The sequence below is a fragment of the Aquarana catesbeiana genome, linkage group LG03, assembly GCF_042186555.1.
Source record: "Aquarana catesbeiana isolate 2022-GZ linkage group LG03, ASM4218655v1, whole genome shotgun sequence".
NCBI lineage: Eukaryota > Metazoa > Chordata > Amphibia > Anura > Ranidae > Aquarana > Aquarana catesbeiana.
Genome location: NC_133326.1, coordinates 682,260,064 through 682,286,181, shown reverse-complemented (window position 1 = coordinate 682,286,181; position 26,118 = coordinate 682,260,064). Strand labels below are relative to the sequence as shown.

Below are 26,118 nucleotides of genomic sequence, written 5' to 3'. Positions count from 1 at the left end.
AGGGGCAGGTTCAGAGGTGGTTGACGCCACGCCAGCTTAAGCCAGGTATGGTAGTTTGCGACAATGGCACCAACCTCCTCTCCGTCCTCCGACGGGGACAACTGATCCATGTGCCCTGTTTGGCTCACGTCCTTAACTTGGTGGTGCAGCGGTCCTTGGGCAGGTACTCGGGCTTACAGGATGTCCTGAGGCAGGCCAGGAAAGTCTGTGTGCATTTCCGCAGGTCATATAATACCAGTGCTCGGCTGGCTGACCTCCAAAAGGAATTTAACCTGCCCAAGAACCACCTAATCTGTGACATGCCCACCAGGTGGAACTCAACGTTGCATGCTGCAGCGGCTGCACATGCAGCAGAGGGCCATCTATGAGTACCTATGTGGCTATGGCACCAGGACAGGGTCAGGGGAGCTTGTTTTTTTTTTTTGATCAGGGATGCATGCACTGTCCTGTCACCATTTGAGGAGGCCACGAGGATGGTGAGCAGTGACAGTGCATGCATCAGTGACACTGTCCCTCTTGTCCACCTGTTGGAGCACACGCTGCTTGGAATAATGAACAGGGCACTTGAGGCAGAGCAGAGGGAGGAAGAGGAGGACTTCCTTACCTCTCAAGGCCCCCTTTATCCAGACAGTGTTCCTGCGTGCCCGCCGATCACACAGGAAGAGGACGAGGAGGAGGATTGTGTCAGCGTGGAGGTGGAGCCTGGCACTCAGCATCAGCAGCAGTCTTCAAGGGATCATTTACAGTCCGAAGAAACCCATGGACTTGTACGTGGCTGGGAGGAGGTGGCTGCGGATCATGTCTTCCTTAGTGACCCAGAGGACTCTAGACCGAATGCCTCAGCAAACCTACGCTGCATGGCCTCCCTGATCCTGCAAAGCCTGCGGAAGGATCCTCGTATTTGTGGTATCAAGGGGAGGGATCATTACTGGCTGGCAACTCTCCTTGATCCACGTTACAAGGGTAAGGTCGCGGACCTTATCTTGCCATCGCAGAGGGAGCAGAGGATGAAACATCTTTGGGAGGCCTTGCAGAAAGGTTTGTGCAACGCGTTTCCAGAGCCTGGGAGGTTACAATTTCCTGGTCCTCCTGGACAACGTGTTGCTGAGGTTTCAGTCAGTCACAGAAGGGGCGATGGAGAAGGTGGCCGTCTGACCGATGCTTTCAGACATTTTTTTAGTCCGCAGCCCCAAGGTATGATCGGTTCCAGCAACCATCGCCAGCGTCTGATTCACATGGTGCAGGAATACCTAGGGGCAAGATCAGACTTGGACACCTTTCCCACCGAAAATCCTCTGGGTTACTGGGTCTTGAGGATGGATCACTGGCCAGAGCTTGCACGGTATGCAATTGAGCTACTGGCCTGTCCTGCATCCTGCGTTCTTTCGGAACGCACATTCAGTGCTGCTGGAGGCTTTGTAACCGATCACAGGGTGCGCCTGTCCACCGAATCAGTCGATCGACTGGCCTTCATAAAAATGAATCAGTCTTGGATCACCAGCTACGAAGCACCTGATGCTGATGTAACCAAATAATTTTTTTTTTAATGTGTGATCCCTTCAAGACTGCCTATGCTGATGCTGAGTGACTATCCTGTTATGCTGAGTGACAATCCTCTTCCTCCTCAATTTTCATGCTGATAGCTTGTAAGAACATTTTTGGTTCTGGGCACCGCCACCAGTGGCTAAGGCCCAAATTTTCTGCCCCTGTTTAACAGGGGCGTGTAATTACAATTTTTGATGCAATACTTTGCAGCAGGGCTCATTCCTACCAACTATAGTATCTGTGAGGGGTTGCAGTGTTGTGGCACTGGCCAACGATTATCATCAGCATATTATTATTATCAATTTTATTTATACTTTAGATTATATTATTTATAAGCTCCTATTATTATAAATACAAAATATATTTTCTTGATTTTACATTATTTATGGCTTAATTGGCCATTTATATACAAATTTTCACTGTTCATTATGATACATTGATGTTTTGACATAATTTTCACAGTTTATTATCATGTATTTACATTTGTTATCTATTCTGATTGGTATGATAACATAGAATATATGTGTCGCTTCTAATCGGATATTTGATGATAGATGTCATGCATCAATTAGATCTTTCCCCCATGCACTTTATGGTTCACCTAATGTTATTATTTTTTTGTGTTTGGGATAATCTATTTTGGCCTTAATAGATTATATATAATTTAACAGATATTTTCCAATATATATATAATTATTATAACATTTTATCCTAATTTGAAATGGAGATATATCTCTCTAACTCTTCCTAATATACACTGATATCTAAGGGTTGCGCCCACACTCAAGATGGCGCTTTGTAACTCTCTTAGCGGGACTCAGAGCGAGGCTTGGTGTGTCTATTTATGGTGGTTGTTCAGCACGCTGCCCGTTCCCCATTGAAAACGTCATTCTATGATGAAACGCGTCTGGGAGGTACGTGCTGACGTCACCACCTCGCCCCATTGAGGAGAACGGGAGATCTCTATGTTGCTGGCCGGCTTCGTTTATAGCTACAATTGACTGTTCTTCCATTCTTTTTGAGACTGGTCTCATCTACACCATGGGAGTTATGGAGCCTCCGGTTCAATGCTGCGAGTTTTATCCATCCATCCATTAGCCTCATCTTATCCAGCTGGTGAGTGATCTGTTCGATAGGATATCTGCTTTTTGATCTTGTCATTTGGTAAGGAGGCCCTCTGTGTGGTGTTGGTGCAATATAATCGGTATCCTCACTGGTTGATGATCCATATATCTGTTGGGATTTTTTGCACTTATAATCTGCCATCTGGTAAGGAAGCTCTCTGTGTGGTGTTGGTGATTGGAGTTTTCATCACTGGGTTTTTATGCACTTTTCTTTGTTTCACAATGTGAGTGGTACTCTATTCTACATCTATATATTTTTTTCTGTGTCAGTATTACGCTATGTTATTTATATTTTTTTCTGGGATGATTTCAAAATGTGGAATCAACGCTAACCCGTGGTTCAAAATCGATTTATCCTACTGTGACTGGTTTGCATCAAGGCCTGGGCTGGGTTAAGCCACCTGTTTAATTGGCTTACGTTCTGGTAAGCATGCCATTCATTAGTTGGGGATACACTTCGTATGTCAAGTCACTGAGTGTTAATATTTGAACTATTTGAACATTTATTACTTTGGACTTTAATTAGCACATCACGGAATTTTTGTGGTTTTGGGGCGGTCTATTAATTTTTTAATTCTCACATTTTTTCACATATTTTTTCATTTTTAGTTCATACTGACAATAATCACTTTTTTTGGGTTTAAATTTTTTAGCGCAGCTTCTCTGTTTCCTATTTGGATCACCAGCTACCAAGCACCTGATGCTGATGTAACTGAAAATTTTTTTTTCATGTGAGATCCCTTCAAGACTGCCTATGCTGAGTGACTATTCTGTTATGCTGAGTGACAATCCTCTTCTTCCTCAATTTTCATGCTGATAGCTTGTAAGAACATTTTTGGTTCTGGGCACTGCCACCAGTGGCTAAGGCCCAATTTTTCTGCCCCTGTTTAACAGGGGCGTGTAATTACAATTTTTGATGCAATACTTTGCAGCAGGGCTCATTCCTGCTCTCCAAATATAGTATCTGTGAGGGGTTGCAGTGTTGTGGCACCAGCACCAGTGCCCAAGGCCGAATTTTTCAGCCCCTGTTTAACAGGGGTGTATAATTACAATTTTTGATGCAATACTTTGCAGCAGGGCTCATTCCTGCGCTCCAATTATAGCATCTGTGAGGGGTTGCAGTGTTATGGCACCAGTGCCTAAGGCCCAATTTTTCTGCCCCTGTTCAACAGGGACATGTAATTACAATTCTTGATCTAATAGTTCACAGCAGGGCCCATTCCTGCGCCCACCAAGTGTAACTGTGAGGGCTTACAGTGTTGTGGCAACACCACCACCACTACCACCAAAGGCCCAATTTTTCTGCCCCTGTTCAACAGGTGCATGTAATTACAATTCTTGATATAATATTTCACAGCAGGGCCCGTTCCAGCGCCAACCAAGAGTAACTGTGAGGACTTACAGTGTTGTGGCACCAGCACCACCACCACCACCAAAGGCCCAGTTTTTCTTCCACTGTTCAACAGGGGCATGTAATTACAATTCTTGATCTAATATTTCACAGCAGGGCCCGTTCCTGTGCCCACCAAGAGTAACTGTGAGGGCTTACAGTGTTGTGGCAACACTAACACCTAAGGCCCCAATTTCTGCAGAGTATATAGGGCAGGCCCTTACTTTCAAACATCCAACTTACAAACGACTCCTAATTGCAAACGGAAGGAGACAACAGGAAGTGAGATGAAATCCTTTACAAATGTCATTTTGTGCAGGGACTGTTCTAAGCACGGGAAACACGTGCCACTTTACAGGCATACTATAGACACCCCCCAGGTACGATATTTAAAGGAATATTTCACTTTTTTTTAACTTTAAGCATCATTAAAATCACTGCTCCCGAAAAAACAGCCGTTTTTAAAACTTTTTTTTGCATTGATACATGTCCCCTGGGGCAGGACCCAGGTCCCCAAACCATTTTTAGGACAATAACTTGCATATTAGCCTTTAAAATTAGCACTTTTGATTTCGAACGTTCGAGTCCCATAGACTTTAACGGGGTTCTAAAGTTCAGGCAAACTTTCAGTCCGTTCGCAGGTTCTGGTGTGATCCGAACCGGGGGGGGTGTTCGGCTCATCCCTATTGACTGCATCTGCATAAGTGTACTTTAAGCATGCCCTGAATGCTTAGAGCTCCTCCTATCCTGGCTTTTATATGAGCCATGACTACATCCATGACATCACTACAGGAAGGCCTTGTCCAAAGGGGGGCCTAACACCCTCTTATATATTTCCCTAATACACACTATCTTTGGACACAATCTCCTAGTGGCAGACTAGCTAATTGCACCTACTTACAGGCATGCTATCTTTCTCTGCGTTCAGAAAAATTACTTTTACTACCTGTCCCAAAGACCTCACAGGAGGCTGAGACTCTAAGAAGTACCGGATTGTCATTTAATTGCTGTATGGGTAGTACTCTGAAGGAATAGTGCTGGAAAATTGCTTGTGTTGTGTGTCTACAGTGACATTTTCTATACCAGGACATTCAAGATCCCATTCATGTATCCCTATATGAATGTATCGAGCGGTAAAGTTCACAGCTAGTGCCTTCACATGTCACACACACTGGTTATTGTGACATTACAATAATTAAGGCAATCATACTATAATATCAATTACACAGTGGCAAATTCTTTGCCCCAAACTAACAGGCTCATAAGGACTGTACACAGGGACATGGAAAGGATGTCTTAAAGCAGGTCAACTTTTGGCACAGAGGTTTCCAGGAGATATCATTGGTGTGCACTTCTCTGTTTCCTGTATGCCACCTACATGGAATAAGAATGAGCTCCCATGGCTCAGGAGGGGGAAATTGTGCATATTGACCTGGAGGATATTTTACTGGGAGCTAAATGATCTGGGGGGATATTGTACTGGGAGCTAACTGATCTGGGGGTATATACTGGAAGCAAACTGATCTTGGGGGGTGTACTGGCGGACCCCCAGTGCAATCATCCCCCCCGGTCAGACCTGTCTCCAGACCAGTTAGCTCACAGTACAATATCCCCCCAATTATCCCTCAGTCTCTTTGCCGTATATTTGCAGATGTCTTTTTGCTGCATTGGGCTGTATCTTTGCTATATGGGGATGTCTCTTTGCTGGATTGGGCCTTCTCTTTGCTGAATATATGGGACTGTCTCTTTGCTGGATGGGGTTGTCTCTTTGCTGGATTGGGATGTCTCTTTGCTATATGGGGATGTCTCTTTGTTGGATATTTAACATAGGGGATTATTTACACAGCTCTGGTGTTTGCTGAAATTGCCTTAAACTATAAAGAAAAGCTTTTGGGAGTTGTCCTCTCTTTTTTCAGGTCTGAAGAAAGGAAAACTCTAGAAAGCTTTTTTGTGTGTGTTAGATTAGTACAATAAAAAGGTATCATTGCACACTGCATTACTCTCGTAATTTGTAATCTTATTCATATATACTTATTTCGTTTTTTCAGTTATATGAGTTAGTGGTGACAATTATTAGTGCCCCCCCAGTTTTTACTGTGGTATCTTATGTGCCCCCCCTATATATTGTTCCTAGAGTCTGCATATGACAGGGACATCTAGGAACAATCCAAGTAAGTTTGTCCTGCACTTTTATTCAACATGACAGCAAACAAGCAAACAAGCACAGTATAATTCCTGCTGGGATTTGTATAGCATAGAAAATAAATCCGCTTGTCTGAGCCACTAGCAAAACAGCTCAGTTCATGACTAACAGGATACCTCCCTAATTGGTTCCCCAAAACAAACTAGCAGCACTCATATCTTTTTAGTGTTCTCTGCAACTCAACAGCAGGCTTCCATAGAAGAGAAAGCAAGAGAAAGAGAGAGAGACAGGGAGAGAGAAGAAAAGAAAGAAAGAAAAAAAAGAAAGAAACAGAGAAAGAAAGGGAGAGAGCCCTGAGCATCTGCAACCCTGTAGTCCTAAAATCTTACCTGGCCAACCGTATATGTGTTATTTTTGGCACTTCGTAATACCATTTACTTCATACACATTTTCAGCACTTCTTACCTGTTTTTCCTTCTTCCCACAGTTACCAAAAGAAAGGAAAATCACAATATGATATTACACCATGTAACACGTTTTGTAACACTTTCCTAACCGTACACATTACATGCTTTACAACTCCACAAGGTGTTTCCACTGACAGCACTCCAGTAGGGTAGTCTTTCGCATTGCCATGTATACAAAACACTCCCATGTGGTCTGTGCCAAGCTTGGCAAGGCCCACCAGACTGGCATAAACCAATGTGACAAGCTTTCCAGTGTCTAATAATACCTCCCCCCGGATGTCTTTCCCCTGTGATAGGACTTATCTGCTTTTTAGTCTTAATTCCTTGGTGTACTCTTTACCATGTGTATGTGGAAAAAGGTGATGCAAGGTGACCAAGGTGACACAAACACACTGTCCACAATCCTGCTTTGTCTGGTTATCGCATTCTGTGAGTGTTTCCAGCACCACACTCAAAACACACTGCCTTTGTAACCTGCTGTGGGTGCTAATGTAAGGCTAATGGCACCCCAAATGCAGATAGCAAATGCAGTGTGATTGCAGGCACCAAATTACATGCTACTGCAGTACCATGCGCTTTGGTGCCGTGCTATTTTTAGAAGTATCGCATGTACTACTTTCTTCACATTGTGAATGGCCTGCAAAATCTCATTGCACAGGAACAGGCAGGAATCACACAAGAACACGAGCTGATATTTGACCAAACTGTCTGTCTGTGGTGGTGCCAGCATATTAGAAGTCAGTCGAGGGCAGGGATATACAGGATTCTTTGTATATACGGTATTAAACTATATAGACAGAGGAACAATAAATGATAAGCTTCCTAAAGAAGATGCATCTACATAGCATGAGTTTTTTTTTTTGTCTGGTGCAATCATACCATTGTTTTGTTATTAACCCATACAATGCCAGCATGGTTTAGACTCATGGTGTTCCCATCTGTGGAGCTGGAGTCATATCTTCCTACTATAACTTGCTCCAAGGACCCAGTAGAACTTATCTGCCAGTTCACAATATCATAAAAGGCAGGAGGATCCCCTTTGTCATCAAAAAATATGTTTGTCTTGTCTTTAGTTTGAAACCTTGTTGTTTTAATGTAATGGAGAAGCTGGAAAAGAACATTAGGAAGAGAGGAATTTAAAGCAAAACAAGCAAAACATATAATCAATTGACTTTGTGAAAAATACAAGTAACGTACTTGCCAAGGGTCAAATGACAAAATGTTTGTGCATTCATTATGAAATGGGCCTTTTCCTGGCTGGCAGTGAAGTAGACTGTCTAAGGCCCATGCAAACGCATAAACTGCAGTATAGACATTGGAGGTTATTCCAAAATCAACTTTCAGCATTGACTTCCCTAGATTTTCTTCTCCAGTGCAGTCATGTGCTGTTTTGTTACTTGTCCTGTCATCCGAATTCAGGTGGTAAGTCCATTTGCAAGAAAAAATTTCCTCCCAAAACTCTATTATAAAAGAATTATTTGGCGCTTTTGATGGGTTTAAGCTGTAAATATACTGCGCAAATCCTGGCAACTGTCCTCCATGGACAGCAAACCCAAGAGTGCCCACCAAGACTTGCTGATACTTTTCTTTAGAAAGAAGAGCAGAGGTTGACCATGCTTCACTGGCTATCCAAATTCTATCAGTCACATTCTGTTTTGCTAACTCCTCTACAACTGGTAAAAATTCTGGGTTGGAGGACAACACTACCACAACTTTGGCTGTTGACCCCTTGATAACTTTGACAATGTGTGGAGCATTCCTGTTGGCCTGGCCGGTCATAATTGTTTCTATGAAAGCTACACATGCACCAGCATTGATTAATTCTCGCTTGATCACTTGGAGACTTAGTTGACCATAGTCATTATCGTTTGCTAGAAAGCCAACCCATGACCAACCAAAATACAGGATTAAGTTAGCAAGACCTCGGGACTGAAATACATCACTAGGTATGGTACGAAAGAAAGAAGGAAATATTTTTCTGTTGCTGAGAGTTGGGTTGGTTGAGAAGTAGCTTATCTGTGGATTAAAAAAATGACAGGAATCATATTAGACCTATTGGATAAACAAGGAAACTTTTGTCTGTGGCAATGTGTTTCTACCTACTGCTTGTATGTACAGTATCTTACAAAAGTGAGTACACTCCTCATATTTTTGTAAATATTTTATTATATCTTTTCATGTGACAACACTGAAGAAATGACACTTTGCTACAATGTAAAGTAGTGAGTGTACAGCTTGTATAACAGTGTAAATTTGCTGTCCCCTCAAAATAACTCAACACACAGCCATTAAAGTCTAAACTGCTGGCAACAAAAGTGAGTACACCCCTAAGTGAAAATGTCCAATTTGAAAGTTTTAAGAAAAGTATTATTTTGTACCTGTGGATATCTATAAAGACCTAAAATGTGTCCCATTGCAATGGAGCGCGTAGATGCAGAGTCACCAACGATACCAGCAAAAGTGCCTGTTTGTTCACAACGATAATTTGGAATGCTTTCTTTTCCGCCAGATAACATCCACAAAGTTCCTACTATTGCCCGTCTGATTATAGGACAAGTGTCGAAGATTTGGTAGCCCAGAGTGATATTGGGAAGAAGGTCTGGATTCTTGTTAATCTCCTCTATGGCGTAAATCATGGCTTGCATCCTCTGGTATTGATCACGTTCAAGGCTAGTGAATTGAAAAACAAATGATGCTCTTTATATATTTCATAAAGCATTGAACAAAAAGGGTTAGTTAGTCAATGTCCAGCCTCCTCTAACCCAGTATTTCTCAATTCCAGTCCTCAAGGCGCACCAACAGGTCATGTTTTCAGGATTTCTATTATTTTGCACAGGTGTTTTGATCAGTTTCACTGCCTTAGTAATTACCACAGCTGTTTCATCTGAGGGAAATGCTGAAAACATGACCTGTTGGTACGCCTTGAAGACTGGAATTAAGAAACACTGCTCTAACCTATGCACATCCATGATTTCAGTGTACCATTTCTGAACATGTGACTATCATATACAACACATGGGACACTGGAAGTTTTTATAGCATAAAATTGTATGTGCTTAGGAAAATAGGTCCTTCCAGTCCTTGAGCGAGATGCACTTACATAATAAATGTTTTGCAATGACTAATTGTTTTCAAAGGGTAGTTCATCATTAAAATAAAATTTACAGCACTGTCAAGTATCCCCAGTAGGTTAAAAATCATGGTGCAGTAAAGATGAACTTTGTTTACATTACATACCTATAGGCCAAGATGATGCTGTTAAAGTGCGGCACTCAATATGCCAACACATTTGGAAAACTCAACAATGGCCACAGAACAGGAAGAGGTCTGTTTACATTCCGATACCAAAGAAGTGCAGCGCTAAAGAATGTTAAAACTACTGTATGATCGCACTTATCTCACAGGCTAGCAAGGTTATGCTGAAAATTCTACAAGCCAGGCTTTAGCAGCATGTGAACCTAGAGCTACCACAAGAACAAGCTGGATTTCGTAGAGGAACTATAGATCAAATTGCCAACATTCACTGGATCATGTAGAAAGCAAGGGGGTTCCAGAATAATGTCTACTTCTGCATTATTGACTACAGTAAAGACTTCTATTGTGTGGATCACAACAAAATGTGGCAAATACTGAAAGAAATGTGAATACCAGACCACCTCACCTGTCTTCTGGAAAACCTGTAAGCAAGTCAAGAAGCAACAGTTAGAACAGGACATGGAACAACTGACTGGTTTGAAATTGAGAAAGGAGTGCAGCAAGGATGTATATTGTCACCCTACTTATTTAACTTATATGCAGAGTACATCGTGTGAAATGCCAGGATCGATGAATCACAAGCTGGAATTAAGATCCCTGGGAGAAATAGTAAGCAATCTGAGATATTCAGATGATACCACACTAATGGCAGAAAGTGAAGAAGAACTAAAGAGTCTCTTAAAAGAGGTGGAAGAGGAGAGCGCAAAAGCTGGTCTGAAATTGAACATGAAGAAAACCAAGATCATGGCAACAGGTCACATCACTCATTGGCATATAGAAGGAGAAGAAATGAAAATAGTGACAGATTTTATCTTCCTATAAGATCATGACAGATGGTGACTGTAACCATGAAATTAAGAGATGCTCGGAGGGAGGAAAGCAATGGCAAACCTAGACGACATAATAAAAAGCAGAGATATCACCCTACCGTCCCGTATAGTCAAAGCAATGGTAGTCTCAGTAGTAACCTATGGCTGTAAAAGTTGGACCATAAGGAAGGCTGAATGCCGAAGTATTGATGCTTTTGAACTATGGTATTGGAGAAGACTCCGGAAGATCTCTTGAACGACAAGAAGATCAAACAAGTCAATCTTGAAGGAAATCAATAAATAAATGCGTTGCACTAGAAAAAAAATAAAAAATAAATATGTATAGTGTATAATTCAAATACAAAACTGTATGTGACAAATTCAAAAATAAACACCAATAAATAAATAATGAGCAATAAACTCCTAAGTGACAATCCGTGATAAAAAATGAATTATTAAAGTGCAATGTGCATATATAATATCGCTGAAACCAAAGTACATACATAGAATGTGGAAGTGCACAGTACTTCTGCATATACATCAAAGATATAAATAAAAGTTCATATGTGATAAGTGTAAATTATCAAATATATAACACAGTGCCCATCAGTGGTGTCATCCAGCATGCTCATCCAATATGGGTTGCTGCAAAACCATGCTCCAGTGCACTCCAGTGACCCCCCAAAAGCTTATACGCTCACCTCAGAGCGTGTGACACAGTAGCTAGCTGTGTCCAAACACGCTTTGGAGCCACCCCTGGGCTCTATAATGAAGTGCAGGTGCCTATCTCCAGCTGGTTCAGTCAGTACCGCTCCAAGCCATAAATAAGAAAAACTCAATAGTGTAATAACGTAAGGATTTATTTAAAAAACACACTCCCCACATCGGGGTACTCCCATTCCACAAGTGCGTAAGTGCACCACTCTATTTCAGGCTTTCAAATGATAAAAACCGCTGGTATGGCGTGTAGTATGGTATGTTCCTCTCCTCGATTCAACTCCGTGCTGTCAGCTCCGTCCTGGCCCCTCCCCTACGTGTGTTCGACACAGGGATCACGTGTCTTCATCAGGGGGATCTCCCTGATGAAGACACGTGATCCCTATGTTGAATCGAGGAGAGGAGCATATCATACTACACGCCATACCAGCGGTTTTTATCATTTGAAAGCCTGAAATAGAGTGGTGCACTTAAGCACTTGTGGAATGGGAGTACCCCGATGTGGGGAGTGTGTTTTTTAAATAAATCCTTACGTTATTACACTATTGAGTTTTTCTTATTTATGGCTTGGAGCGGTACTGACTGAACCAGCTGGAGATAGGCACCTGCACTTCATTATAGAGCCCAGGGGTGGCTCCAAAGCGTGTTTGGACACAGCTAGCTACTGTGTCACACGCTCTGAGGTGAGCGCATAAGCTTTTGGGGGTCACTGGAGTGCACCTGAGCATGGTTTTGCAGCAATACATATTGGATGAGCATGCTGGATGACACCACTGATGGACACTGTGTTATATATTTGATAATTTACACTTATCACATATGAACTTTTATTATATCTTTGATGTATATGCAGAAGTACTGTGCACTTCCACGTTCTATGTATGCACTTTGTTTTCAGCGATATTATATATGCACATTGCACTTTAATAATTAATTTTTTTATCATGGATTGTTACTTAGGAGTTTATTGCTAATTATTTATTGGTGTTTATTTTTGAATTTGTCACATACAGTTTTGTATTTGAATTATACACTTTGGATACATATTTATTTTTAATTTTTTCTAGCGCAACGCATTTATTTATTTATTTCACTATTGCATGGTTATGAAACGTGATCTGCGTCTGCAGCTGGTTATCATCATCATTTCTATTTTATAGGCATTGGTCCGTTGTGGCTCGCAAGATCTTTTTTCTATATTTTGAAAGAAATCAACCCTGAATTATCACTGGAAGGACAGATCCTGAAGCTGAAACTCAAATATTTTGGCCACCTAATGCAAACAGAGGACTTATTGGAAAAGACCCGGATGCTGAGAAACATGGAAGTAAAAAAGAAAAGAGGATGACAGAAAACAAGATGGATAGATAGCATCATTGAAACAATGAACATGAAGTTAATCAAGCAACGGGAGGTGGTGGTGGACAGAAAAGCCTGACACTCTATGGTCCATGAGGTCACGAAGAGTCGGACACGACTAAACGACTGAACAACAACAAGGCCAAGTGTACCCTCCGCAAATCCTGGCCAAAAAAAGTTGCATCCAGAGTGATTTTAGCCATCTTTCCTTTAAGCTAGGATGGACGGTATCATGTTAAGCACATCTCCATCATCACAGGAAGGAGGGTGAAATAAGCACTTCCTCTCGTCCACAAATCTGCACATGTGCAGTATTGGGAAGAAAGTTTGGATTCTGGCTTATATGCATGATGGCATGGATCACTCTGGGTGCTACTTTGAATTTTATTTTAATGGTGAGCTAACCCTTTAACACTAAAGGTAGGCAGGATATAATAAAAATGATGTGTGTTTTCTTATGTTGCTTCTAGAGATGAGCTCAGGCATGTTTGGATCATAGTCCAAGCCCACCTGAGCTATCCCGTCAGGATGCTGTAAATGTACTTAGCCAATCATAAGCAGATACTGTACATTCAACTAAAAGGAGAAACATATCCCACTAGTGGCTTCATATTTATTGTATTTTTTTATGTTTCACACAGCAATACTTTTTTTAGTTATAAAAGTTAAGACTTACAGCTTGCATTTGAGGTCCTCTGGCTTACTGGTAAATGTGTTTTCAGTGTAGCTTCTGTCCACATGAACTGGGAAAGTTCCTCCAATCACCAGATCTCCTGGCTGCTTCAGGTACCCATTGATAGGAACAACTGGCAAGTGGCAACCATGCATGGGCTCCAGACAGTTCAACACATCCATAAGAACTATATAAAACACCCAAGACTTATTAAACAGCAGGCACATAGTACTGAACAAACCGGTCATAAGATTGTAGCTGAAAAACATCTCCACTCTGTAGACCATGTAGGTGCCTTTTCAAAATTAAGTATGCTATACCTTCTGTCACCTGCTAATAATGTACACAGAAGAAGATCATCGTATTTCTTTTCTACTTTGAAGCTCCATATACGATATCCTTCTAGTGACCCATTATTTATAGGTGTAGTCCTTTAGTGCAAATCAAAGACTTCTACACTTTGGAGAAGACCTTCTTTAGTTAAAATTGCACATGTAAGGAGTCCATAAGATATCAGTGTTTCACACAACACAAGACCTTTTTTATTCTATTAGTGTTACACACAAGGCAACACCTTCTTCATTCTGTCTGTGTCTTGGAAAAGAGGAGTTGTATGGTTTTTGGCATTATATACAAGAGACCTTCTGTATAAAGAAAACTAAATTGACTATATAACAAAAGAAGGAATTGAGTGTTGCAATATTTTGATCTTTGTTGGTATCAAAGCTGAAGATCATCTTAAGTTATTCACTGTGAGCAAAAATAAGAAAGTTGGAGAGAAGACAAACAAGGAAATGGACAACCAGACTTTTCATGGATAACAGACTTCCATGTATGTGATGTGAGTTGCCTGCCCTTAGAGAAGCTTTAAAGTTTAAATGGTGGTCTATGGTAGTCGCTTGTGTGAAGACTGATAGTTCATTTGATCGATGGGGAAATTGGTTTCGGATGGGTGGAGAGCACCAGTGACACCCAAATTGAGGCACTTTTGTCTCTCTTGTTTTTTCAGATACCAACAGCTATCAGGCAAGACTTCATTACAAGCAGATATCACATGCGCAATCACTTGCATGTGGGCACCACAGCAAAGCGTAGCTGACAGGTGTTTTATACACTTCAGGTAATTAGACTTAAGGGAATATAAGACTGAATCTGATTATATGATGAAAATTGTTTTAAAATCTCCCAGGATATTATTACTATCAATACTTAATTTTTTTTTTCCCTTGTCATAGCTGCCAGTATCAAAGGACACGCTGACATTTGGGTAACTTATGTAAATCTAAATTATTATGTAGTAATAGTAATAGTTCCTGATGTTGTGTTGATAATAATCTATCTCACGCTTCTGTAATGTTCAGTTGGTATGATAAAATGCTTTAGAGACCAATTCCGGGCAAAAAATAAATTTCTCATGCAATTGGGCTGTGTCTGCACTGCGCGGGTCAACTGCTTGTTTGGTCTAGGGGTAAGCAGAAAGCTTATACTTACCCAATCCTTCGTTCCACCAGAAAACTGGGCTCCCCGATGGTCCAGCGGTGGACTGTTCCTAGCCTATGGAGCCTGCTCTGGACTTGATGACGTCAGGAACAGTCCACAATTCAAGAGCGCTGGAGTGAGGGATTGACAAAGCGGTCTTGTGCTGGGAGGATCCGAGGATTAGGTAAAGATATCTTCTTTCTCCTCTCCCCTAGACCAAAATGAGCAGTTAACCTGTGCAGTGTGGGCACAGCCTCACTGCATGGGGAAACTTTTTTTGCCTGGAGATGGGGTTTAACCACTTCAATACAGGGCACTTCCCCCCTTCCTGCCCAGGCCAATTTCCAGCTTTCAGTGCTGTCGCATTTTAAATGACAATTGCGTGGTCATGCAACACTGTACCTAAACAAAATTTGTATAATTTTGTTCCCACAAATAGAGCTTTCTTTTGGTGTTATTTGATCACCACTGGGGTTTTTATTTTTTGCTAAACAAATAAAAAAAGACAGAAAATTTTGAAAAGAATATGTTTTTCTTTGTTTCTGTTATAAAGTTTTGTAAATAAGTAAGTTTTCTCCTTCACTGATGGACACTGATGAGGCTGCACTGATGGGCACTGATAAGGTGGCACTGATGATGTTGCACTAATGAGGTGGCACTGATGGGCATTGAAGATGAGGCACTAATAAGCAGCACTGATGGGCACTGATAGGCAGCACTGATGAGAACTGATAGGTGGCACTGGTATGCAGCACTGATGGGCATTAATTTGCTGCACTGATGGGCACTTATAGGTGGCACTAATGGGCACTGATAGGCGACACTGATGGGCACTGAAAGGCTGCACTGATGGGCACTTATAGGTGGCACTAGTGGGCACTTATAGGCATCACTGATGGGCACTGATAGGTGGCACTGATAGGTGGCACTGATAGGTGGCACTGATTGGTTGCACTGATGGGCACTGATAGATGGCTCTGATAGGCAGCACTGATGAGGAGGCACTGGCAGGCATTACTGATGGGCACTGATTGGCACCTCTAATGGGCACTGATTGGCAACCCTGGTGGTCATGGGTGGCATACCTGGGGGTCCTGGGTGGGCATCCCTGGTGGGCATGGGTGGGCATTCTCAGGGGGGCTGCACTGATAATCAATCAGCGCACACCCCCCCAGTCAGGAGAGAGAGCAGCCGATCGGCTCTCCTCTACGCGGGTCTGTCAGTGCGAGTGGAGAAAAATCCAATAAACGGCTCTTCCTGTTTACGCTGTGATCAGCTGTGATTGGACACAGCTGATCACACGGTAAAGAGCCTATGTCAGAGGCTCTTTACCGAGATCGGTAATGTGGTGTGTCAGACACCCCGCAGGCACGCGATCACGGCTTATCCTGCTGGAAGTCATATAACATCCAGTCAGGATAACTTACCCACTTTGCGCACGTCATTCTGCTATATTGAGGGCGGGAAGTGGTTAAAGTGTAACTGTAGGCAATATAAATAAAATGGCTTGTATGATGCAGTCTTTCAGTAGCTGTAGATTGGTAGATTTGTTCTTATAAGTTCCCCTTGTAAGATCTTTGTATTACCTTTTGATCCTGCCATGATATCTCTTATTTTCCACTTCCTGTAATGGGTCATGCTGTCCAGTAAAAGTGTTAGGTGGGGTGTTTCCGAAAAACGTGGTTCCAAAAAACCACTTCAAGACTGGACTGTTATACCCCCTTCTAGTCCAGGCCATTTTTCAGTTTTCTGTGCTGTCACATTTTGAATGACAAATACTCAGTCACGCAACACTATACCTAAATTAATTTTATATCATTTTTTTTAGATCACTACTGGGTTTTTTTAATTTTTTTGCTATATAAGGGAAAATTATGAAAAGGAAGTTTCTGTTATAAACGTTTGCAAATAAATAACATTTCTTCATACACTTAGGCCAAAGTGTACACTGCTACACTTCTTTAGTGGAAAAAACCCAAATAGGTGTATATAATATTTATGCCGCGTACACACGGTCGGACTTTTCGACCGGACTGGTCCGACAGACTTCGACGGACCAAATCCGGCGGACAATCCGATCGTGTGTGGGCTCCACCGGACCTTTAGCGGACCTTTCCAGTCGCAAATCTGATGGACTTTAGATTTGGAACTTGCTTCAAATCTTTACGTCGTAACTCCGTCGGACCCAGAAATCCGCTCGTCTGTATGCTAGTCCGATGGACAAAAACCCACGCTAGGGCAGCTATTGGCTACTGGCTATCAACTTCCTTATTTTAGTCCGGTGTACGTCATCACGTACGAATCTGTCGGACTTTTGTGTGATCGTATGTAGTTAAGTCCGTTCGTTAGAAAGTCTGCCGCAAGTCCGCCAAAAGTCTGTCGAAAGTCTGTTGAAAGTCTGTCGGACGGGCTTTAGGACTTTTGTAGCCGAAAAGTCTGACCGTGTGTACGCGGCATTAGTCTACGTGAAAGTTATAGATTCTACAAACTATAGTATATGTACAGTATATATTTGAAAATTGATCAGTCATGGTGTTTTGACTGCCTATCTCATTTATTGAGGCCTGTAAAATGACCCCTTTGTGGAAAGTAGAAAGCCTGAGATATTTAGCAAGAAGCATATAAATGAGGAAAACAGGCCTTTTAAAAGTACAAAGTAGAAGAGACACCCTCTGCATTCTAGATTTGCAAGGAATGCAGCATAAAATGAGAGGGAGTAATCTGCGGGTAAATAGAATACAAGAAACACATTGCTAAAGCAAATCCCAACAATTTTTTCAAATATACTGTATCTGTAGGCAGGTTGCCTATAGCATATTAGTTAGGCAGAGGCTGGTCCAGGCTGGGGAAGGGGTTAATGTTCTGAACCTCTGTTCCCGGGATTTTTGGACCCAGCCTATCTCCTCTGTGATATAAATAAGGGGGGAGGCTGGGTTCCAGAGCTTTGGCCCGCTCAAGGAGAAATGCCATGAGGAGGGCTGCTGGGCCTTGCTGTCCATTGAAGGCACCAGGAGCCCAGAGATCTACCAGTCCCTAAGACCACCAAGCATAGACTATTACCTTATTAAGGTATGCCTGGGCAGCCTAATAGAGATAGTTAGGGGGTTACTTAATTGTTTTTGTTCACGTTGTATTGCCAAGCGTTTAAGTAAAAGTTGCATCAATGGTCCTGGCGTTTCTCTGTAACATCTACCATGCCAAGGTGTGTATTGACACAGGACAGCACTTTTACAGGGGGACTCTGTGTAATTTATGACTGCATACTGTATGAGGCTCATCTCAAAGTCTGAACTGCCATAATGTTTGATTCTCACATGAAAGCGGTCCCTGCCTGGTCCCAGGCATTGGTGAATGCGTTCACGGTGAAAAGTACCCAAACGTGCAGGGCGAAGTGGCCCCGCCCACAACTTGGCACAGTCGGAAAGAATACACCCACCTGATGCACCAGAAGACCACCACTAAAGAGACCATGGCTGTAGTTAATTAGAACTTGTCCAGACATCTGGTACATAACTAGCATGCTGCACTTCAGATTGGCCTCTTGTCGCCAGACTGGCTGGAGTCCTGATAAGGGTCGTACTAACAACCAAAACCACACGGCATGCTGATCTCCTGCCACCACTAGGGATGAGCCGAACACCCCCCTGTTCGGTTAGCACCAGAACATGCGAACAGGCAAAAAATTAGTTTGAACACGCAAACACCGTTAAAGTCTATAGGACTCCAACATGAATAATCAAAAGTGCTAATTTTAAAGGCTTATATGCAAGTTATTGTCATAAAAAGTGTTTGGGGACCCGGGTCCTACCCCAGGGGACATGGATCAATGCAAAAAAAAGTTTTAAAAACGGCCGTTTTTTCGGGAGCAGTGATTTTAATAATGCTTAAAGTGAAACAATAAAAGTGTAATATTCCTTTAAATTTCGTACCTGGGGGTGTCTATAGTATGCTGTAAAGGGGCCCATGTTTCCCGTGTTTAGAACAGTCTGACAGCAAAATGACATTTCAAAGGAAAAAAAAGTCATTTAAAACTACTCGCGGCTATAATGAATTGTCGGTCCGACAATACACATAAAAGTTCATTGATAAAAACGGCATGGGATTTCCCCACAGGGGAACCCCGAACCAAAGTTTTTAAAAAAAATGGTGTGGGGGTCCCCCTCAATATCCATACCAGACTCTTCAGGTCTGGTATGGATTGTAAGGGGAACCCCGCCCCAAAATTTAAAAATTAAAAAAAAATGGTGTGGGGTCCCCTCAAAAATCTAAACCAGACCCTTATCCGAGCACGCAACCTGGCAGGAAAAAAGGGGGGGATGAGAACCCCCCCCCTCCTGAACCATACCAGGCCACATGCCCTCAACATTGGGAGGGTGCTTTGGGGTAGTGGCCCCCCAAAGCACCTTGTCCCCATGTTGATAAGGGACTCATCCCCACAACCCTTGGCCGGTGGTTGTGGGGGTCTGCGGGCGGGGGGCTTATTGGAAAATCTGGAAGCCCCCTTTAACAAGGGGATCCCCAGATCCCGCCCCCCCGTGTGAAATGGTAATGGGGTACAAGAGTACCCCTACCATTTCACAAAAAAAGTGTCAAAAATGTTAAAAATGACAAGAGACAGTTTTTGACAATTCCTTTATTTAACCACTTGCTGCCCGCCCGCCGTCATATGACGGCGGGACGGTGCAGCTGTTATCCTGGGTCGCCGTCATATGACGGCGCAGCCTTCCAGGCAGCCCAGGGGGCGCGCGCGCCCGCTGCATCGCTCTGGTCCAGGTGCGCGTGCCCAGCGGCCACGATTTCCTCCGGGCACCTGCGATTGCCCGGTAACCGAGCAGGATCGTGGATCTGTGTGTGTAAACACACAGATCCACGTCCTGTCAGATGGGAGGAGACCGATGGTATGTTCCTTGTACAGAGGAACACCGATCGGTCTCCTCCCCTTGTGAATTCCCTCCCCCCACAGTTAGAATCACTCCCTAGCAACACATTAACCCCTACAGCGCCCCCTCCTGGTTAACCCCTTCATTGCCAGTCACATTTATACAGTAATCAATGCATTTTTATAGCACGGATCGCTGTATAAATGTGAATGGTCCCAAAAATGTGTCAAAATTGTCCGATGTGTCCGCCGCAATATCGCAGTCAGTAAAAATCGCAGATCGACGCCATTACTAGTAAAAAAAATAAATAAATAAAAATGCTATAAATCTATCCCCTTATTTTGTAGACGCTATAACTTTTGCGCAAACCAATAAATATACGCTTATTGCAATATTTTTTACCAAAAATATGTAGAAGAATACGTATCAGCCTAAACTGAGAAAAAAATTTGTTTAAAAAAAAAAAAATTTGGATACTTATTATAGCAAAAAGTAAAAAATATTGTGTTTTTTTCAAACTTGTCACTCTTGTTTTGTTTATAGCACAAGAAATAAAAAACGCAGAGGTGATCAAATACCACCAAAAGAAAGCTCTATTAGTGGGGAAAAAAATGATAAAAATTCATTTGGGTACAGTGTAGTATGACTGCGCAATTGTTATTCAAAGTGCGACAGCGCTGAAAGCTGAAAATTGGCCTGGGCAGGAAGGGGGTGAAAATGCCCTGTATGGAAGTGGTTAAAGTCTTCTTCTTTCCATCTTCTTCGGGTCTTCTTCCTTCTTTCTTGCTTCGGTTTCTTCCTCCATCTTCTTCTTCCTCTGGTTCTTCCTCCGATCTGCTGCTTCTTGCTCCAGTGTTCTCGTCTGGTATCTTCCTCTGCGGCGTTTTCTTCCCGCTTCGTTCTTGGGCCGCTCCGCATCCATGGGAGACTCCGTGGAGGAAGATGCCGGACGAGAACACCGGAGCAAGAAGCAGAGGACCGGAGGAAGAACCAGAGGAAGAAGAAGATGGAGGAAGAAACCGAAGGAAGAAGGAAGGAAGAAGGAAGAAAGGAGACCCGAAGAAGATGGAAAGAAGAAGACTTTAAATAAAGGAATTGTCAAAAACTGTCTCTTGTAATTTTTACCATTTTTGACATTTTTGTGTGAAATACTTTTGTACCCCATTACCATTTCACACAGGGGGGGCGGGATCTGGGGGTCCCCTTGTTAAAGGGGGCTTCCAGATTCCGATAAGCCCCCCTCCCGCAGACCCCCACAACCACCGGCCAAGGGTTGTGGGTATGAGACCCTTGTCCTCATCAACATGGGGACAAGGTGCTTTGGGGGGCCGCTACCCCAAAGCACCCTCCCGATGTTGAGGGCATGTGGCCTGGTACAGTTCAGGAGGGGGGGCCCTCTCTCATCCCCCCTCTTTTCCTGCGGCCTGCCAGGTTGCGTGCTCGGATAAGGGTCTGGTATGGATTTTTGGGGGGGACCCCACGCCATTTTTTAAAAATTTTGGCACGGGGTTCCCCTTACAATCAGGTCTGGTATGGATTTTGAGGGGGACCCCCACGCCATTTTTTTTTTAAATTTTGGTTCGGGTTTTCGCTGTGGGCAAACCCCATGCCGTTTTTATCAACAAACTTTTATGTGTATTGTCGGACCGACAATTCATTAATAGCCGCGAGTAGTTTTAAATGACTTTTTTTCCTTTGAAATGTCATTTTGCTGTCAGACTGTTCTAAACACAGGAAACATGGGCCCGTTTACAGGCATACTATAGACACCCCCCAGGTATGAAATTTAAAGGAATATTACACTTTTATTGTTTCACTTTAAGCATTATTAAAATCACTGCTCCCGAAAAAACGTCCGTTTTTAAAACTTTTTTTTGCATTGATACATGTCCCCTGAGGCAGGACCCAGGACCCCAAACACTTTTTATGACAATACCATGCATATAAGCCTTTAAAATTTGCACTTTTGATTTCTCCCATAGACTTTTAAAGGGTGTTCCGTGGCTTTCAAATTTGCCGCGAACACCCCAAATTGTTCGCTGTTCGGCAAACTGGCAAACAACCGATGTTCGAGTCGAACATGAGTTCGACTCGAACTCGAAGCTCATCCCTAGCCTCAACCCTCAGCCTAAGCTCCACTTTGGACTCTGCCTTACATCAGGTACACAATTCTGTCCTGCTGCAGCCCATGAGAACTTGCAGACACCAAATTGTGGATCTCACTCACCTCCACCACCTTCATCAGGATCTGTGGCTTGTAGCAAGGAGCCATCTAAGCTAGGGTCGAGCTGCCGACTGCAGCACCTACCTCAGGAGAGCTGTCCACCAGGGATACTGCCTGTGCTCAGGATCCTTCAGTCCAAGTGGTAGCCGCACTGCTTGAGCATTCAATGTTGACTCCCCGACCTACTGACAACCTCTCAGACAGCACCAGCCCCTCCCTCTTGGATTTCCTGATTCCCAAACTATCAGAGCAAGTTACCTGGCAGTCTTGTGTGTCATCAGCCGCTGCTGCCCTAGTAACAGATGAGCCGCTGCAGCCAGCACCCACCCCCAGAGAGAAAATGTACGTGTATCTGTAAGGTACCTGTGATAGGTAGCGGCGAACTGTCTGTTTTATGCCTAGGAACATAAGAAAGAGCAAAATTATAATGGGAGAAAAACAGAGCCCATCGAGCCTGACGTGAGTTCAAACGTCTTGCAGTCTGAAGATACAGCAGGTTTTTATGGTCTGGGAGGATAGAAAAAGGCTTGGGAGCCCCTCCCAGAAGATTTTGCCATTCAGACAATGCCAATTTGATGGTCAGTAGTTCTCGATTCCCAATGTCGTAATTCATCTCCGCTGGAGAAAACTTTCTAGAAAAAAACGCCACCGGACTTAGGCTGTCTCTGGGACAGCACAGCACTTGCTCCTACTTCGGAGGCATCAACCTCAACTATGTACTGGAGATCATAGGTGTGCGCAGCCTATTGCATTAGGGTGTGCACCCCCTACCTCAAATGTGCATATATATATATATATATATATATATATATATATATATATATATACACATATACATATATATATATATACACACATTATATATATACACATTATATATATATATATATATAAATAAATATATATATATACCCATGATGCCTCACTTTTGAGACAGAGAAAGGGACTGAGGACAGAGATTCCCCAGTCCCTAGTCTCAGCTGCACTGTGGACAGTGAATGAATTGGAAGTGCTCTGTGCTGAGTGGCTTCCTATTCATTCACCAACTGAAGCATAACAAACTGTTTACTATGCCTCAGTTATGAATAAACACAATGAGTGATTGGTATTGAATAAAAAAAGAGGAACACGGACAGTTGGGGCGACGGCATATACTGGCACAGATCCACTGTATTTTCCTCCTCCAGCTGCTGAATGCCGGCAGGTGAGAGAGAAGGAGAAGCCGACTTTCAGTGGCTACAGGAGGAAAATACAGATCAGATACAGTAAGTGTTGCCCTTCTATTGCTTCTCCTGTCCAGGTTCCGGATGTAGGCAAAGAAGGATTATGGTCTACCCATCACCTGCCGATCAGTACAGGCACCTGTACCAGTTGTCAACCCCCGGATTGGGGTGTGCCCAGGCACACCCCCTGCGCACGCCTATGCTGGAGATCGGGATTTGGATGCTGAAGAATTGGAGCCTTGCTGAACATGTCTTTTAATTGCTGGAAAGGCGATTCTGCTTCTGAGGACCACACCTTGGAATTTGTACCTTTCTTAGTTATAGCAGTAAGGGGGCTGCAATGGAGGCAAAACATTTGATGAAGCATCTGTAGTAATTTGCGAACCCTAGAAAGCTTTGGAGCCCTCTTAAAGTGGTCGGTTGGGGCCATTGCAAGACAGCAGAACGTTTTTGAGGTTCCATTTGGAAACCGACAGCACTTATAATGTATCCAAGAAAAGGAATACGGCTTTGATGAAAACTGCATTTCTCAATCTTCGGGTAAAGATGGTTTTCTCTCAGTCGTTGTAATACCTGCTTTACATGTGAGATGTGCTCTAGATGAGTCCTGGAAAAGATTAAAATGTCGTCCAAGTATATGATCACAAAACTGTTGCTGAAATTGTGAAACATGTCATTCATGAAATGTTGGAAGACAGCAGGGGCGTTACACAACCCAAATGGCATAACCAGATATTCAAAATGTCCATTACGAGTGTTGAATGCTGTCTTCCACCTGTCCCCGTCTTTAATTCGAATCAGATTATAAGCCCCTCGTAGGTCCAGCTTAGAGAGGATAACGGCTCCCTTAAGTACATCAAACAGTTCTAGAATGAGAGACAAAGGGTAGCAGTCTTTTAGGGTGATTTGATTTAACCCTCGATAGTCTATGCATGGTCGAAGACAAAACCTGCCCCTACTGGAGAAGAAGAGGGTCGGATAAAACCTCTGTCCAAGTTGTCTTTCGCGTATTCCTCCATGGATTTTTGTTCAGGCAAAGACAGGGGATAGGTCCTTCCTTTGGGAAGAGGTGTTCCAGGAATCAAATTAATTTTGCAATCAAAAGAACGATGTGGAGGTAAAACCTCTGCCTTTTGCTTGCAAAATAAATCTGCAAACTCATGGTATTCACAAGGCAAGGTAGGTGGCATGGTCATGGAAGCCAACAGACAACCAGAAAGTCTTTTCGGTTGAGACAAACAGTTTAGATGACAGAACGACCCCCAAATGGTTAGTTCTCCATTTTCCCAATCAAAAGAAGGGTTATGTTGTTGTAACCATGGGCAACCAAGGATAACGAGCAGAAGTGGGGAATCAATAAGAGACAAGACAGCTTCCTCTTTGTGGAGTACACCTACCTGAAGGGTGATAGTCATAGTCTAAAATTTTACAATGCCATCTCCCAAGGGTTGTCCATTCAGGGTCATGATGTTCAGGGGGCTAGATTTTGGAACAAATGGGATTTTATTTTCTTTAGCAAAAGTGTAGTCCAAGAATATGCCAGCAGCTCAAGAATCTACAAAAGCCTCACAGGAGACAAGTTTAGAGGGTAAATGGATAATTGCAGGAACGATAATCTTGGTCTTGGAGGTTATACCTATAAGGTCTAACCCAGCTCCTCCAACACTGGTTAGACCCTGCCTTTTACTGGACGGGAAGGGCAGACAGATAACATATGTCCTTTTAGTCCACAGTACAGGCATAGGCCCAATGCACGCCTCCATTGTTTCTCCGACTCAGTTAGGTGGAGACGGCTTACTTCCATGGGTTCCACAGGTGCCTGGGGTGCAATTGAGATTTCAGGTCCTGGCTGAGGTGGTGCTTGGAAGTCAGGGGCCAAACGGTAAACTGGCCTAGGAAACTTGCGAGTTCTAAGTCTCTCTTGGCACCTTTCATGATACCGGACATCCAGACGAACACACGGCTCTATTAATTTCTCAAAGTCTTCTGGGGAATCCTTTTAGACTAATTCGTCCTTGATGCGATCTGTAAGACATTTTTGGAAGGCTGCACGTAATGCCCTAGAGTCCCAATTAGTCTCAGCAGCCAGGGTACGGAACTCAATAGCATATTGTGCCACAGACCTGGTACCTTGTTGTATGTCCAAAAGCGAGTACACAGCTGCAGAAGATCTATCTGGCTTGCCAAATACAGTCTGGAGAGAAGCCAGAAATTTGTCAGCGTCTAGCAGCACAGGATCATTGCGTTTCAGTTAAGGAGAGACCCAGGCCAGGGCCTTACCCTTTAACAAGGAAACGACAAAAGTCACTTTGGCAGTGTTAAAAGTCCCAGGGTTCTTGCGGAAATGCAAACGGCAAACATTTAAAAAACCTCTGCAGTACTCAGTATCACCACCAAATTTTTCAGGCAGGGGAAGCTTGGGTGGTACAGAAGAGGTGGGTTGGATTGGAGCAAGAGTCTGGACCATTGCAGAAGGACCAGGCAAGCAAGATTTAAGCATAGTACAAAGTTGATCTAACTTGGCATCCAGGGAAGAACGATGCTGTTCATGAGCTCCAATCAATTGTCCCTGACGTGAAATCGCCTTAACAATCTCAGCAGGGTCCACTGCCATTGTGGCCCATTTGTAATGTAAGGTACCTGTGATAGGTAGTGTCTGAAGTGGAGCTTGTATGCTGAGGATTCAGGCGAAAACTTAGTCAGGCAGATCAGGACGGCAACAGATCAGGCAAAGCGGTACACGATCGAAATCCAGATTAGTCAGGCAAGCAAAGGTCATACACGAGCTGGTGGTAAAGTACAAAATCAGCAGGCTAGAGAGTAGTCAGGA

At 43.2% G+C, this 26,118-nt stretch overlaps 1 protein-coding gene across 1 annotated transcript in view; it reads right to left on the bottom strand.

Moving 5' to 3' along the window:
- Window positions 1–26,118, bottom strand: part of LOC141134132 (extracellular calcium-sensing receptor-like) — a 33,987-nt gene that overhangs the window by 5,552 nt on the left and 2,317 nt on the right. Inside the window, exons 2-7 of the mRNA XM_073623718.1 lie at window positions 24,041–24,154; window positions 13,486–13,669; window positions 9,048–9,339; window positions 7,867–8,685; window positions 7,549–7,776; window positions 7,286–7,456 (exon numbers count right to left, since the gene is read on the bottom strand). Of these exons, the coding sequence (XP_073479819.1) occupies window positions 7,286–7,456; window positions 7,549–7,776; window positions 7,867–8,685; window positions 9,048–9,339; window positions 13,486–13,669; window positions 24,041–24,154 (1,808 nt within the window). The remainder of the gene's footprint in view (window positions 1–7,285; window positions 7,457–7,548; window positions 7,777–7,866; window positions 8,686–9,047; window positions 9,340–13,485; window positions 13,670–24,040; window positions 24,155–26,118) is intronic.